The 17829-nt window shown below is 44.5% G+C and overlaps 1 protein-coding gene across 2 annotated transcripts in view; it reads left to right on the top strand.

Annotated features, from left to right (window-relative positions):
- Nucleotides 1–17829, top strand: part of LOC124005152 (voltage-gated potassium channel subunit beta-1) — a 168825-nt gene that overhangs the window by 21616 nt on the left and 129380 nt on the right. Inside the window, exon 1 of one of the 2 annotated variants that reach the window (XM_046314138.1) lies at nucleotides 7129–8280. The exons of the other annotated variant lie outside the window; for it this stretch is intronic. Coding sequence (XP_046170094.1) covers nucleotides 8081–8280 — 200 coding nt within the window. The 5' untranslated portion in view covers nucleotides 7129–8080. Of the gene's footprint in view, nucleotides 1–7128; nucleotides 8281–17829 lie in introns of those variants that run through there. 2 annotated transcript variants of the gene reach the window in all.

Below are 17829 nucleotides of genomic sequence, written 5' to 3'. Positions count from 1 at the left end.
TTAAAAACCAATTAGGCACATTTGGGTAATCTTGATACAACATTTTAAACAGAAATGCAATGGTTCATTGGATCAGTCTAAAATGTTGCACTTTCTCCCAGCTATTTCCCCATACACTGCTACCAGCTATTACCATATATGCTGCTACCAGCTATTTCCTCATACACTGCTACCAGCTATTTCCTCATACACTGTTACCAGCTATTACCATATATGCTGCTACCAGCTATTTCCCCATACACTGCTACCAGCTATTTCCTCATACACTGTTACCAGCTATTACCATATACACTGCTACCAGCTATTTCCTCATACACTGCTACCAGCTATTACCCCATACACTGCTACCAGCTATTTCCTCATACACTGCTACCAGCTATTTCCTCATACACTGCTACCAGCTATTTCCTCATACACTGCTACCAGCTATTTCCTCGTACACTTCTACCAGCTATTACCATATACAGTGCTACCAGCTATTTCCTCATACACTGCTACCAGCTATTTCCTCGTACACTTCTACCAGCTATTACCATATACAGTGCCTTGCGAAAGTATTCGGTCCCCTTGAACTTTGCAACCTTTTGCCACATTTCAGGCTTAAAACATAAAGATATAAAACTGTATTTTTTTGTGAAGAATCAACAACAAGTGGGACACAATCACGAAGTGGAATGACATTTATTGGATATTTCAAACTTTTTTAACAAATCAAAAACTGAAAAATTGGGCGTGCAAAATTATTCAGCCCCTTTACTTTCAGTGCAGCAAACTCTCTCCAGAAGTTCAGTGAGGATCTCTGAATGATCCAATGTTGACCTAAATGACTAATGATGATAAATACAATCCACCTGTGTGTAATCAAGTCTCCGTATATATGCACCTACACTGTGATAGTCTCAGAGGTCCGTTAAAAGCGCAGAGATCATCATGAAGAACAAGGAACACACCAGGCAGGTCCGAAATACTGTTGTGAAGAAGTTTAAAGCCGGATTTGGATACAAAAAGATTTCCCAAGCTTTAAACATCCCAAGTAGCACTGTGCAAGCGATAATATTGAAATGGAAGGAGTATCAGACCACTGCAAATCTACCAATACCTGGCCGTCCCTCTAAACTTTCAGCTCATACAAGGAGAAGACTGATCAGAGATGCAGCCAAGAGGCCCATGATCACTCTGGATGAACTGCAGAGATCTACAGCTGAGGTGGGAGACTCTGTCTATAGGACAACAATCAGTCGTATATTGCACAAATCTGGCCTTTATGGAAGAGTGGCAAGAAGAAAGCCATTTCTTAAAGATATCCATAAAAGGTGTGGTTTAAAGTTTTCCACAAGCCACCTGGGAGACACACCAAACATGTGGAAGAAGGTGCTCTGGTCAGATGAAACCAAAATTGAACTTTTTGGCAACAATGCAAAACGTTATGTTTGGCGTAAAAGCAACACAGCTCATCACCCTGAACACACCATCCCCAATGTCAAACATGGTGGTGGCAGCATCATGGTTTGGGCCTGCTTTTCTTCAGCAGGGACAGGGAAGATAGTTAAAATTGATGGGAAGATGGAGCCAAATACAGGACCATTCTGGAAGAAAACCTGATGGAGTCTGCAAAAGACCTGAGACTGGGACGGAGATGTATCTTCCAACAAGACAATGAGCCAAAACATAAAGCAAAATCTACAATGAAATGGTTAAAAAATAAACATATCCAGGTGTTAGAATGGCCAAGTCAAAGTCCAGACCTGAATCCAATCGAGAATCTGTGGAAAGAACTGAAAACTGCTGTTCACAAATGCTCTCCATCCAACCTCACTGAGCTCGAGCTGTTTTGCAAGGAGGAATGGGAAATAAATTCCGTCTCTCGATGTGCAAAACTGATAGAGACATACCCCAAGCGACTTACAGCTGTAATCGCAGCAAAAGGTGGCGCTACAAAGTATTAACTTAAGGGGGCTGAATCATTTTGCACGCCCAATTGTTCAGTTTTTGATTTGTTAAAAAAGTTTGAAATATCCAATAAATGTCGTTCCACTTCATGATTGTGTCCCACTTGTTGTTGATTCTTCACAAAAAAATACAGTTTTATATCTTTATGTTTGAAGCCTGAAATGTGGCAAAAGGTCGCAAAGTTCAAGGGGGCCGAATACTTTCGTAAGGCACTGTACACTGCTACCAGCTATTACCATATATGCTGCTACCAGCTATTTCCTCATACACTGCTACCAGCTATTTCCCCATACACTGCTACCAGCTATTTCCCCGTACACTGCTACCAGCTATTACCATATATGCTGCTACCAGCTATTTCCTCATACACTGCTACCAGCTATTTCCCCGTACACTGCTACCAGCTATTTCCTCACACACTGTTACCAGCTATTACCATATATGCTGCTACCAGCTATTTCCCCGTACACTGCTACCAGCTATTTCCTCATACACTGCTACCAGCTATTACCATATATGCTGCTACCAGCTATTTCCTCATACACTGCTACCAGCTATTTCCTCATACACTGCTACCAGCTATTTCCCCACACACTGCACAGAGGCAACCACATTGTTAACAATAATTGTTTGTCCTCTATATGACATACGAGATAACAACCAACGCCATCTCCTCATCCTCCTTCCACCATTTCAACCACCCCGTTCCAATTTATTCCCATAGTCCCTCCATCCCCTAGGTACACTCCAAGATACTTAAAACCTATCTTATACCATTCCAACCCCCCCTGGGCAAAGCCGTGATCCCTCCAGACCATTTCCCAATCTGTAGAGTACTACCCCCCCCCCCAATTTACCTTTGCCGAGTATATTCCCTCTAAACCGATCAAACTATTCACCTCTGCTTGATTTTTTCACTGGGATAACTACATCATCAGCATAGGCTGAGAGATGAATATGAGGAATATCCCCTGAAAGGTACATCCCTTCAATGCTACTTCTAATGCTATTTAGTAGTGGCTCTCTAGCAATGGTATATAATATTCCTGACAATGAACACCCCTGCCTAATACCTCGACACACTTTTTAATGGAGCACTCAAGCCACTTTCAATGTCACCATTATTATCACCCTGATCATGGCAATAAAACCAGAGCTGAAACCAAAAGCGTCAAAGATGCACCATAAGAATTGAAGTTAAATTCGGACAAATTCCTTTTCCTGATCAATTGAAATTAGACCAGCATCCAACCCAATAGCCCTAGAGACATCCAAAACATGCAGAATCAGGGACATGTTATCCTCTCTCTGCCTGCTGGGAACACAGTAGGACTGATCTGTATGTATGATTTAACCTATCACATCCCTCAGCCTGGTGGACAACGCCTTGAACAGGATCTTATAATCAGTGCAGATTAAGGCCACCGGCCTCCAGTTCTTCTCAGCCACAGGGTCACCCTTTTTGGGCAGTAGGTTGACGTGGACTGCCCTTCTGCAGCTTATCGGTAGTAACCCTCCGGTCAAACTATCGTTAACTACTGCTAGCCAATCCTCTCCCATTATAGATCCCAAAAAAGACTTTCAAAAGTCAACAGGAAGCCCATCAATGCCCCGTGTCCTTCCATTTTCCATGCATTTTAATTCAGTGTATAGCTCCTGCAAAGACAATGGTGGCTCTAGTTCAACCTGAGCATCTGCAGCCACCTGTGGGAGCCAATCAAGGAACTGCTGTGTCACTGTTTTATCCTCTTTGTACGCACACTTCTAATTCCACTTGTAGAGCTTAGTATAGAACTCTACTGTCCTCTTTCTAATTCCACTGGTAGAGCTCAGCATAGAACTATACTGTCCTCTATCTAATTCCACTTGGGCTAGTGAGCTCCTGTCCAACAGCTGATTTGAGGCAATGACTCTTCTTTGTCCATTCCTTTTCTCTAAACCAAATAAAAATATGAATGAGGCATCCATTTCAGAGATTCCCTGAAACAGACGCATCACAAGTCCTCAACTGGCAGCATAATTAAATAGTACCTGCAAAACACCAGTCAAAACGTCAACAGTGAAGAGGCGACTCCGGGATGCAGGCCTTCTAGGCAGAGTTCCTCTGTCCAGTCTCAACATCAACAGTGAAGAGGAGACTCCGGGATGCAGGCCTTCTAGGCAGAGTTCCTCTGTCCAGTCTCAACATCAACAGTGAAGAGGCGACTCCGGGATGCTGGCCTTCTAGGCAGAGTTGCAAAGAACAAGCCATATCTCTGTCCAGAGTCTGTGTTCTTTTGCCCATCTTAATATTGCATTTTTATCAGCCAGTCTGAGATATGACTTTTTCTTTGCAACTCTGCCTAGAAGGCCAGCATCACAGGATTCGCCTCTTCACTGTTAACATTGTGACTTGTGGGTACTATTTAATGAAGCTGCCAGGTAAGGACTGTTTCTCAAACTAGACACTCTAATGTACTTGTCCTCTAGCTCATTTGTGCACCGGGGCCTCCCACTCCTCTTTCTATTCTGGTTAGGGCCAGTTTGCACTGTTCTGTGAAGGGAGTAGTATACAGCGTTGTACGAGATCTTCAATTTCTTGGCAATTTCTCGCATAGAATATACGTAATTTCTTAGAACAAGAATAGACTGATGAGTTTCAGAAGAAAGTACTTTTTTTCTGGCCATTTTGAGCCTGTAATCAAACCCACAATTGCTGATGCTCCAGATACTCAACTAGTCTAAAGAAGGACAGTTTTCTTGCTTTTTCAATCAGGACAACAGTTTTCAGCTGTGCTAACATAATTGCAAAAGGGTTTTCTAATGATCAATTAGCCTTTTAAAATGATAAACTTGATTACCTAACACAACATGCCATTGGAACACAGGAGCGATAGTTGTTGATATTGGGCCTATGTACGCCTATGTACGCCTATGTAGATATTCCATAAAGAATCAGCCGTTACCAGCTACAATAGTCATTTACTAGATTAACACTGTATTTCTGATCAATTGGATGTTATTTTAATGGACAAAAAAAATCACTTTTCTGTCAAAAACACAGACAATTCTAAGGGACCCCAAACTTTTGAACGGTAGTGTATTTATATATATACACACACTGGAAGCACAATAGAACACTCCCAGCATGCAATCCGGCGAGAGAGAGAGAGAGAGAGAGAGAGAGAGAGAGAGAGAGAGAGAGAGAGAGAGAGAGAGAGAGAGAGAGAGAGAGAGAGAGAGAGAGAGAGAGAGAGAGAGAGTGAGAGAGAGAAGAGAGAGAGTGCACTAGGCAGAGAGAGAGAGAGAAAGTTAGAGAGAGAGAGAGAGAGGTGGAGAGAGAGTTAGAGAAAGAGTAATAGCACTAGGCAGAGAGAGACAGAGAGAACGTTCGAGAGAGTTAGAGAGAGAGAGAGTTAGAGAGAGAGAGAGAGAGAGGAGAGAGTTTGAGAAAGAGAGAGAGCACTAGGCAGAGAGAGAGAGAAAGTTAGAGAGAGAGAGAGAAAAAGGTGGAGAGAGAGTTAGAGAAAGAGAGATAGCACTAGGCAGAAAGAGACAGAGAACGTTTGCGAGAGTTAGAGAGAGAGTTAGAGAGAGAGAGAGAGGTGGAGAAAGAGAGAGAGTACTAGGCAGAGCGAGAGAGAGAGAGTTAGGGAGAGAGAGAGGTGGAGAGAGAGAGAGCGTTAGAGAATGAGTGAGAGCACTAGGCAGAGAGAGAGAGAGAGAGAGAAAGTTAGAGAGAGAGAGCGAGAGAGAGAGAGAGGGGGGTGGAGAGAGAGAGTTAGAGAAAGAGAGAGAGCACTAGGCAGAGAGAGAGAGAGAGAGAAAGGTGGAGAGAGATAGTTAGAGAAAGAGAGAGAACACTAGGCAGAGAGAGAGAGTTAGAGAAAGAGAGAGAGCGAAAGTTAGAGAGAGAGAGAGAGAGTGGTGGAGAGAGTTAGAGAAAGAGAGAGAGCACTAGGCAGAGAGAGAGAGAAAGGTGGAGAGAGAGAGTTAGAGAAAGTTAGAGAGAGCACTGGGCAGAGAGAGAGTTAGAGAAAGAGAGAGAGCACTAGACAGAGAGTCAGAGAAAGAGAGAGAGCACTAGGCAGAGAGAGATTGTTTATCAAAATGTATATACCACAAGAAAAGGGCAACCAGTGAAGAACAAACACCACTGTAAATACAACCCTTATTTATGTTTATTTGTTTTCCCATTTGTACTTGAACTCTTTGCACATAATATGAAATGTCTTTATTCTTTTGGAACCTTGTGATTGTAATGTTCACAGTTTATTTATTATTCTTTATTTCACTTTTGTTTATTATCTATTTCACTTGCTTTTGCAATGTAAACATATGTTTCCCATGCCAATAAAGCCCTTAAATTGAAATGAACTGAATTGAGAGAGAGAGAGAGAGAGAGAGAGAGAGAGAGAGAGAGAGAGAGAGAGAGAGAGAGAGAGAGAGAGAGCACCAGACAGAGAGTGCTATGCAGAGAGATGGAGACAGAGAGAGAGCAAGAGAGAGAGAGAGAGAGAGAGAGCACCAGACAGAGAGTGCTATGCAGAGAGATGGAGACAGAGAGAGAGCAAGAGAGAGAGGGAGAGAGAGAGAGAGAGAGAGAGCACCAGACAGAGTGTGCTATGCAGAGAGATGGAGACAGAGACAGAGAGACAGAGAGAGAGAGAGAGAGAGAGAGAGAGAGAGAGAGAGAGAGAGAGCAGAGAGAGAGAGAGAGAGAGAGAGAGAGAGAGAGAGAGAGAGAGAGAGAGAGAGAGAGAGAGAGAGAGAGAGAGAGAGAGAGCACCAGACAGAGAGTGCTATGCAGAGAGATGGAGACAGAGAGAAAGCAAGAGAGAGAGGGAGCGAGAGAGAGAGAGAGAGAGAGAGAGAGAGAGAGAGAGAGAGAGAGAGAGAGAGAGAGAGAGAGAGAGAGAGAGAGAGAGAGAGAGAGAGAGAGAGAGAGAGAGAGAGAGAGAGAGAGAGAGAGAGAGAGAGAGCACCAGACAGAGAGTGCTATGCAGAGAGATGGAGACAGAGAGAAAGCAAGAGAGAGAGGGAGCGAGAGAGAGAGAGAGAGAGAGAGAGAGAGAGAGAGAGAGAGAGAGAGAGAGAGAGAGAGAGAGAGAGAGAGAGAGAGAGAGCGCTGCATGCTACTCACTGCCCGGCAGGAGCACCAGAGGAGATGGAGCTGAGAACGAAAGAAAAGAAGGGCAGAGTGACGTAGAGGAAGATAATATAAGAAAAGAAAGGGAAGAGGGGAATCTGGGGCAGATGCACATTAGTGACAGACATTAACATCGGCAGGCTGGAGCAAGAGAACGTGAAAGAGGCTAGGAGAATAACACATAAGAAGAAGAGAAGAAGCGTGAGAGCTGAACGCTGTGAAGGATGACAGAGCACCAGTCCTGAGATCAACCCTCATCCTTCCCCCTCTCCTCCCCCCTCCTCTGACCCCATCCCCAACATTACCCTCCTCCCTCTCTCTCTCTGTGGTTAGACAAGACATGATGACCGGTCCTGACCAGATTCCACTCTCATCGCATCCTTGTGGAACCTCTTCATCTCCTCTGGACTTCTTCTCAGCATTCTGACTGGCACTCTTCTGACTGGCACTCTTCTGACTGGCACTCTTCTGACTGGCACTCTTCTGACTGGCACTCTTCTGACTGGCACTCTTCTGACCGGCACTCTTCTGACTGGCACTCTTCTGACTGGCACTCTTCTGACTGGCACTCTTCTGACTGGTACTCTTCTGACCACTTTCACATATTCTCTCCAGGAGAAGACAGGAAGGAAGACCGTATTCTCTCCAGGAGAAGACAGGAAGGAAGACCGTATTCTTTCCAAGAGAAGACAAGTAGGGGGAAGTTTGTCATCTCCTTGCTGTGAGGACTGACTTTTTTTCTTCATCAGGAAGATAAGGACCGACAACATCGAGAAGACTTCCAGTTCACTGAGGCACAAAACAACAACAACAACACTGAGAAAGAAACAACATTTTAAACACGGAAAGAAGACAGGACAATCTAACATCAACAGGTCATTTCAACAAGAGATTAAGACATTTTAAAACTTTATCTCAGTCTCTCTCTATTCATCCACTTCTCTTGGACTCTCTGTCCTGAAAATTTCTCTGTGAGGGTGAGTTGGTCCATCCAGCCCAGCCATGCAGGTGTCTATAGCCTGTACGGACCCCCACATGAAACGTGGAAATGGGGATCACAAGAATGCCACCAGCCCGGGGAATGCAGCTCGGGCCAAGTTCAGAACCGTGGCCATCATAGCACGTAGCTTTGGGGCGTTCGCACCCCGACATCACATCTCCCTCAAAGAGTCTACAGGGAAACTGACCGGCATGAAATACAGGTGAGTGTGTGTGTGAGTGTCTGTGTGCTTGTGTGTGTGTGTGTGTGTGAGAGAGAGAGTATGTGGCTGAAGTTGGGGGTTAGCATAGTGTGTGTTGTATCATTAACGTAGTCAATTCAATTCAATTCAAGGGGCTTTATTAACATGGGAAACGTGTTAACATTGCCAAAGCAAGTGAGGTAGATAATATATAAAAGTTAAATAAACAATACAAATTAACAGTAAACATTACACATACAGAAGTTTCAAAACAATAAAGACATTACAAATGCCATATATATATATATATATATATATATATATATATATATATATATATATATATATATATATATATATATATATATATATATACAGTGTTGTAACAATGTACAAATGGTTAAAGTACGCAAGGGAAAATAAATCAACATAAATATGGGTTGTATTTACAATGGTGTTTGTTCTTCACTGGTTGCCCTTTTCTTGAGGCAACAGGTCACAAATCTTGCTGCTGTGATGGCACACTGTGGAATTTCACCCAGTAGATATGGGAGATAATCAAAATTGGATTTGTTTTCGAATTCTTTGTGGGTCTGTGTAATCTGAGGGAAATATGTTTCTCTAATATGGTCATACGTTGGACAGGAGGTTAGGAAGTGCAGCTCAGTTTCCACCTCATTTTGTGGGCAGTGAGCACATAGACAGACATGGCTCCCAAGAGAAGACAGGCTAAGGCGGCCTTTCTCAATAGCAAGGCTATGCTCAATGAGTCTGTACATAGTCAAAGCTTTCCTTGAGTTTGGGTCAGTCACAGTGGTCAGGTATTCTGCCTCTGTGTACTCTCTGTGTAGGGCCAAATAGCATTATAGTTTGCTCTGTATTTTTGTTAATTATTTCCAATGTGTCCAGTAGTTATCTTTTAGTTTTCTCATGATTTGGTTTGAAGGACTGTTGGAAGGACTGTTGGAAGGACTGTTGGAAGGACTGTTGGAAGGACTGTTGGAAGGACTGTTGGAAGGACAGTTGGAATGACTGTTGGAAGGACTGTTGGAAGGACTGTTTGTAGGACTGTTGGAAGGACTGTTGGAAGGACTGTTGGAAGGACTGTTGGAAGGACTGTTGGAAGGACAGTTTTGACCAGTTTCTCACCGCTGGAAAATAATCCTTCTGACCTGGAAATTATTATGTGGATTACAGTTAATGGATATTCTTGTAAGGGTTGATATATTCTGTTGTGCAGGGAAATTCTCTGGAACAAAGAGTGATCAAATTAAGATAGCACACCTGTCGGTGATCAATGGTGCGGCAGGGTAGCCTAGTGGTGAGAGCGTTGGACTAGTAACCGAAAGGTTGCAAGTTCAAACCCCTGAGCTGACAAGGTGCAATTCTGGTGTTCTACCCCTGAACAGGCAGTTAACCCACTGTTCCTAGGCTGTCATTGAAAATAAGAATGTGTTCTTACTTGACTTGCCTAGTTAAATAAAGGTTAAAAAAAACTCTGTCATCATACCCTTTTGCAATGCACTTAACCCTAATTTGCTTCAGGGGATCTGTGATTAGCTGACCCTGTAAAAAAACCCTGTAAAACAACAACAGGTGACATACAGTTAAAAAAAATATTTATTTATTTTTTAAGCCTTTAAAAAAAGGCTTATTCTTATTTTCAATGACGGCCTGGGAACAGTGGGTTAACTGCCTGTTCAGGGGCAGAACGACAGATTTGTACCTTGTCAGCTCGGGGGTTTGAACCTGCAACCTTCCGGTTACTAGTCCAACGCTCTAACCACTAGGCTACCCTACCGCCTATACACTCTAACCACTAGGCTACCCTGCCGCCCCAAAACTACTACACTACCGGTCAGAGGTTTTACAACATCTACTCATTTAAGGATTTTTCTTTATTTTTTACTATTTTCTACATTGTAGAAAAGTAGTGAAGACATCAAAACTATGAAAAACACATATGGAATCATGTAGTAACCAAAAAGTGTTAAACAAATCAAAATACATTTTATATTTGAGATTCTTCAAATAGCCACCCTTTGCCTAGATGACAGCTTTGCACACTCTTGGCATTCTCTAAACCAGCTTCATGATTAGTCACCTGGAATGCATTTCAGTTAACAGGTGTGCCTTGTTAAAAGTTAATTTGTGGAATTTCTTTCCTTCTTAATGTGTTTGAGCCAATCAATTGTGTTGTGACAAGGTAAGGGGGATATACAGAAGATAGCCCTATTTGGTAAAAGACCAAGTCCATATTATGGCAAGAACAGCCCAATCTGCAAAGCGAAATGACAGTCCATCATTGCTTAGGTCAGTCAATATGGAAAATTTCAAAAACGTTGAACGTTTCTTCAAGTGCAGTCGCAAAAAACATCAGGCGCTATGATGAAACTGGCTCTCATGAGGACCGCCACAGGAATGGAAGACCCAGAGTTACCTCTGCAGCAGAGGATCAGTTCATTAGAGTTACCTGGCTCTCATGAGGACCACCACAGGAAAGGAAGACCCACAGTTACCTCTGCTGCAGAGGATCAGTTCATTAGAGTTACCAGCCTCTCATGAGGACCGCCACAGGAAAGGAAGACCCAGAGTTACCTCTGCTGCAGAGGATACATTTATTAGAGTCACCAGTCTTAGGAATTGCAGCCAAAATAAATGCTTCACAGAGTTGAAGTAACAAACACATCTCAACATCAACTGTTCAGAGGAGACTGTATGAATCAGGCCTTCAGAGTCGAATTTCTTCAAAGAAACCAATACTGAAGGACACCAATAAGAAGAAGAGACTTGCTTGGGCCAAGAAAAACGAGCAATGGACATTTGACAGGTGGGAATTTGTCCTTTGGTCTGGAGTCCAAATTTGAGATTTTTGGTTCCAACCACCGTGTCTTTGTGAGATGCGGTGTGAGTGAACGAATGATCTCCGCATGTGTGGTTTCCACCGTGAAGCATGGAGGAGGAGGTGTGATTGTATGGGGGTGCTTTGCTGTTGACACTGTCGGTGATTTATTAAGAATTCAAGACACACTTAACCAGCACGGCTACCACAGCATTCTGCAGCGATACGCCATCCCATCTGGTTTGCACTTAGTGGGACTATCATTACGTTTTCAACAGGACAATGACCCAACACACCTCCAGTCTGTGTAAGGGCTATTTGACCAAGAAGAAGAGTGATGGAGTGCTGCATCAGGTGACCTGGCCTCCACAATCTCCCGACCTCAATCAAATTGAGATGAATTGCGATGAGTTGGACCGCAGAGAGAAGGTAAAGCAGCCAACAAGTGCTCAGTATATGTGGGAAAAACATTCCAGGTGAAGCTGGTTGAGAGAATGCCAAGAGTGTGCAAAGCTGTCATCAAGGCAATGGGTGGCTATTTGAAGAATCTCAAATATAAAATATATTTTGATTTGTTTAACACTTTTTTTAGTACAGCATGATTCCATATGTGTTATTTCATAGACTTGATGTCTTCACTATCATTCTACTAAGTAGAAAATAGTAAAAATGAATAAAAACCCTTAGGTGTTCTAAAATCTTTGACCGGTAGTGTATATACTGTATATTTATATATATATTTGTACTGCAGGGATTTAAGAGCAGAGAGTGACTGAGCATGGTGTTATGATGCAGGGTTATAAGATAAAAATGTATTCTGCGTCAGAGAGTCATCTGATGCATTTCAAGCATGTGGTGTTGAATACGCATATAGCATATTTCTGCACCACCCCGGTGTAGATGTAATTATCATCTGTCCGTGTTGCACCTTGATCTAGGAAAGGGGTGAAACACACACACACTGATATCATGTATTCATCACAAATATGTTCCTCTTGAAAATCAACATATTGACAATGACACCAATCAATTGAAGTTTATATAATCAATGTATTGATGAAGACACCCCAGTGAGCCTTCTGGGAAATCCCATTGAGATTTGGTCTCTCTCTCTCTCTCTCTCTCTCTCTCTCTCTCTCTCTCTCTCTCTCTCTCTCTCTCGCTCTCTCTCTCTCTCTCTCTCTCTCTCTCTCTCTCTCTCTCTCTCTCTCTCTCTCTCTCTCTCTCTCTCTCTCTCTCTCTCTCTCTCTCTCTCTCTCTCTCTCTCTCTCTCTCTCTCTCTCTCACACACACACACACGGACAGACAGAACACACTCACTCGAGCAAAGGCATTTACACAAGAAACTCTTACAGTACTTAGTGGTGAGCTCCAGCTCTGAGAGTCAGTCTCTGGTTCCACTGCTGTCATTACACTGATGGACACACGCAGGCAATCACACACACACACACACACACGCACGCACGCACGCACGCACGCACGCACGCACGCACGCACGCACACACACACACACACACACACACACACACACACACACACACACACACACACACACACACACACACACACACACACACACACACACACACACACACACACACACACACACACACACACACACACACACACACACACACACACACACACACACACACACACACACACACACACACACACACACACACACACGAATCAGGATCTCAGCGATCACTGCCTCATTGCCTGCATTAGCTATGGGTCCTCGGTCAAACGACCACCCCTCATCACTGTCAAACACTCCCTAAAACACTTCTGCGAGCAGGCCTTTCTAATCGACCTGGCCCAGGTATCCTGCAAGGATATTGACCTCATCCCGTCAGTAGCTCTAACTCCTTAACATTTTGGGACAGTGTAAAGTCCATGGAGAACAAGAGCACCTCCTCCCAGTTGCCACTGCACTGAGGCTAGGCGACACGGTCATCACTGATAAATCCATGATAATCAAACATTTCAATAAGCATTTCTCTAGGGCTGGACATGCTTTCCTCCTGGCTACCCCAACCCTGGCCCACAGCCCCGCACCCCTCGCAGCTACTTTCCCGAGCCTCCCCAGCTTCTCCTTCACACAAATCTAGATTCCAGATGTTCTGAAAGAGCTGCAAAACCTGGACCATTACAAATCAGCTGGGCTAGACAATCTGGACCCTCTCTTTCTAAAATGATCCGCCGCCATTGTTGCAACTCCTATTACCAGTCTGTTCAACCTCTCTATTGTTTCGTCCGAGATCCCTAAAGATTGGAAAGCGGCCGCGGTCATCCCCCTCTTCAAAGGTACAGCTACTATAGAGAATGGAGAGGAACAGCTACTATAGAGAATGGAGAGAAACAGCTACCATAGAGAATGGAGAGAAACAGCTACTATAGAGAATAGAGAGGGAGAGAAACAGCTACTATAGAGAATGGAGAGTAATAGCTACTATAGAGAATGGAGAGGAACAGCTACTATAGAGAATAGAGAGTAATAGCTACTATAGAGAATGGAGAGAAACAGCTACTATAGAGAATAGAGAGTAATAGCTACTATAGAGAATGGAGAGAAACGGCTACTATAGAGAATGGAGAGAAACAGCTACTATAGAGAATAGAGAGTAATAGCTACTATAGAGAATAGAGAGTAATAGCTAGAGAATAGAGAGCAGTGAGAAAGCATTCTGATAATCTTGAGTCACTGTTTAAAAGGTTAGGAATATATAGGTTGTTTTCATGTTAAAGTGAAAATGAAATGTTTTTCAGCCCCATTCTGTCCACTCTCTTGTTATCTGTGATCGTATGGGCACAGCTTGTTCACATATACAGACAGTCACAGATACAGGCATGCTATCAACCCACACAGAGCCGTCGGTTCATTAGCATTCACACATCCTGAAGCAGACAGCGCAGTCCCATCGTACTCTTCTTCGCTGGACCGCGGTGTCCAGAAAGGAAAAGACCCAAGTGACAAGTGAATATGACTTCATCCTTTGTCTGTGATTGTTCCAACGCTTTGGAGCATGGAGGATAGTCCCTTTACACACACACACACACACACACACACACGCACGCACGCACGCACGCACGCACGCACGCACGCGCACACACACACACACACACGCACACACACACACACACACGCAGGCACGCACGCACGCACGCACGCACGCGCACACGTTCACGCACACACAGACACGCACACACAGACACGCACACACAGACACGCACACACTTACGCACACACAAACACGCACACACATGCACACACACTTACGCACACACACACACACACACATGCACACGCACCCACACACACGCACACACACTTACGCACACACTTACGCACACTCAAACACACACACACATGCACACACACATACGCACAGCACACGCACGCACAAACACACACGCATTCTTTATCTCAAGGTGGACAGTAAAGTCAAAGTATTTAGCTATTTCATCTCTGAAGGTACTCGCGTCCACCCAGACCTGTGACTACCTCGTGGAAATACCACTAAATGAATAGCAACATTCAGCGTTGTCGTCTAGCGAGTCGCCTCACAAACAGTAAGCAACCGCCTCCACAGTCCTTCCTGACCAATGAGAGTGAGTGACTGGGATAGATTGACAGTGATTGACAGAGGTTGAATGTGAGTAGGAAAGACTCCGTCAAACATTGACTAGCCACAACAACAGCGATGCTTTCCACGGTCCACGACGCACAGATCAATACATTCCATTCAATGTCAAACAGCTGCAATGGGAATATTGGTGAGAGACCCAGACAGACAGACAAGCAGGAAGGTGAGTCTGTCACACAATGTAGACGTTAGCTATTATCTATTAACTAGATAGGCACAACTCTACTGCATTGGGGCGGCAGGGTAACCTAGTGATTAGAGTGTAGAGGAGGCAGGTAGCCTAGTGGTTTATAGTGTAGTGGTGGTAGGTAGACTAGTGGTTAGAGTGTAGAGGTGGTAGGGAGCCTAGTGGTTAGAGTGTAGAGGAGGCAGGTAGCCTAGTGGTTAGAGTGTAGAGGAGGCAGGTAGCCTAGTGGTTAGAGTGTAGAGGAGGCAGGTAGCCTAGTGGTTAGAGTGTAGAGGAGGCAGGTAGCCTAGTGGTTAGCGCATTTGGACTAGTTACAATTAACAAGTCAATAACACAGTAGAAAAAAGGGGGAGTCTATATACAATGTGTGCAAAAGGCATGAGGTAGGCGAATAATTACAATTTTGCAGATTAGCACTGGAGTGATAAATGATCAGATGGTCATGTACAGGTAGAGATATTGGTGTGCAAAAGAGCAGAAAAGTAAATAAATAAAAACAGTATAAAAACAGTATGGGAATGAGGTAGGTGAAAATGGGTGGGCTATTTACCAATAGACTATGTACAGCTGCAGCGATCGGTTAGCTGCTCAGATAGCTCATGTTTGAAGTTGGTGAGGGAGATAAAAGTCTCCAACTTCAGCGATTTTTGCAGTTCGTTCCAGTCACGGGCAGCAGAGTACTGGAACGAAAGGCGGCCAAATGAGGTGTTGGCTTTAGGGATGATCAGTGAGATACACCTGCTGGAGCGCGTGCTACGGATGGGTGTTGCCATCGTGACCAGTGAACTGAGATAAGGCTGAGCTTTACCTAGCATGGACTTGTAGATGACCTGGAGCCAGTGGGTCTGGCGACGAATATGTAGCGAGGGCCAGCCGACTAGAGCATATAAGTCGCAGTGGCGGGTGGTATAAGGTGCTTTAGTGACAAAACGGATGGCACCGTGATAGACTGCATCCAGTTTGCTGAGTAGAGTGTTGGAAGCCATTTTGTAGATGACATCGTCGAAGTCGAGGATCGGTAGGATAGTCAGTTATACTAGGGTAAGCTTGGCGGCGTGAGTGAAGGAGGCTTTGTTGCGGAATAGAAAGCCGACTCTTGATTTGATTTTCGATTGGAGATGTTTGATATGAGTCTGGAAGGAGAGTTTGCAGTCTAGCCAGACACGTAGGTACTTATAGATGTCCACATATTCAAGGTCGGAACCATCCAGGGTGGTGATGCTAGTCGGGCATGCGGGTGCAGGCAGCGATCGGTTGAAAAGCATGCATTTGGTTTTACTAGCGTTTAAGAGCAGTTGGAGGCCACGGAAGGAGTGTTGTATGGCATTGAAGCTCGTTTGGAGGTTAGATAGCACAGTGTCCAATGACGGGCCGAAAGTATATAGAATGGTGTCGTCTGCGTAGAGGTGGATCAGGGAATCGCTCGCAGCAAGAGCAACATCATTGATATATACAGAGAAAAGAGTCGGCCCGAGAATTGAACTCTGCGGCACCCCCATAGAGACTGTCAGAGGACCGGACAGCATGCCCTCCGATTTGACACACTGAACTCTTTCTGCAAAGTAATTGGTGAACCAAGCAAGGCAGTCATCCAAAAAACCGAGGCTACTGAGTCTGCCGATAAGAATATGGTGATTGACAGAGTCGAAGGCCTTGGCAAGGTTGATGAAGACGGCTGCACAGTACTGTCTTTTATCGATGGTGGTTATGATATCGTTTAGTACCTTGAGTGTGGCTGAGGTTCACCCGTGACCGGCTCGGAAACCAGATTGCACAGCGGAGAAGGTACGGTGGGATTCGAGATGGTCAGTGACCTGTTTGTTGACTTGGCTTTCGAAGACCTTAGATAGGCAGGGCAGGATGGATATAGGTCTGTAACAGTTTGGGTCCAGGGTGTCTCCCCCTTTGAAGAGGGGGATGACTGCGGCAGCTTTCCAATCCTTGGGGATCTCAGACGATATGAAAGAGAGGTTGAACAGGCTGGTAATAGGTGTTGCGACAATGGCGGCGGATAGTTTCAGAAATAGAGGGTCCAGATTGTCAAGCCCAGCTGATTTGTACGGGTCCAGGTTTTGCAGCTCTTTCAGAACATCTGCTATCTGGATTTGGGTAAAGGAGAACCTGGAGAGGCTTGGGCGAGGAGCTGCGAGGGGGCAGAGCTGTTGGCCGAGGTTGGAGTAGCCAGGCGGAAGGCATGGCCAGCCGTTGAGAAATGCTTATTGAAGTTTTCGATAATCATGGATTTATCGGTGGTGACCGTGTTACCTAGCCTCAGTGCAGTGGGCAGCTGGGAGGAGGTGCTCTTGTTCTCCATGGACTTCACAGTGTCCCAGAACTTTTTGGAGTTGGAGCTACAGGATGCAAACTTCTGCCTGAAGTAGCTGGCCTTAGCTTTCCTGACTGACTGCGTGTATTGGTTCCTGACTTCCCTGAACAGTTGCATATCGCGGGGACTATTCGATGCTATTGCAGTCCGCCACAGGATGTTTTTGTGCTGGTCGAGGGCAGTCAGGTCTGGAGTGAACCAAGGGCTGTATCTGTTCTTGTGAATGGGTTGATTGACATGAATGGGTTGATTGATATGAATGGGTTTGATTGATGTGAATGGGTTTGATTGATGTGAATGGGTTGATTGATGTGAATGGGTTTGACTGAAATGAATGGGTTTGACTGATATAATTGGGTTGATTGATGTGAATTGGTTGATTGATGTGAATGGGTTTGATTGATGTGAATGGGTTGATTGATGTGAATGAGATGATTGATGTGAATGGGTTGATTGATGTGAATGGGTTGATTGATTTGAATGGGTTGATTGATGTGAATGGGTTGATTGATGTGAATGAGATGATTGATGTGAATGGGTTGATTGATGTGAATGGGTTTGATTG

Source organism: Oncorhynchus gorbuscha, linkage group LG19 (assembly GCF_021184085.1).
Source record: "Oncorhynchus gorbuscha isolate QuinsamMale2020 ecotype Even-year linkage group LG19, OgorEven_v1.0, whole genome shotgun sequence".
NCBI classification, from domain to species: Eukaryota; Metazoa; Chordata; class Actinopteri; order Salmoniformes; family Salmonidae; genus Oncorhynchus; species Oncorhynchus gorbuscha.
The sequence above is the reverse complement of the archived record's forward strand: the minus strand, read 5'-3'. Positions and strand labels throughout refer to the sequence as shown.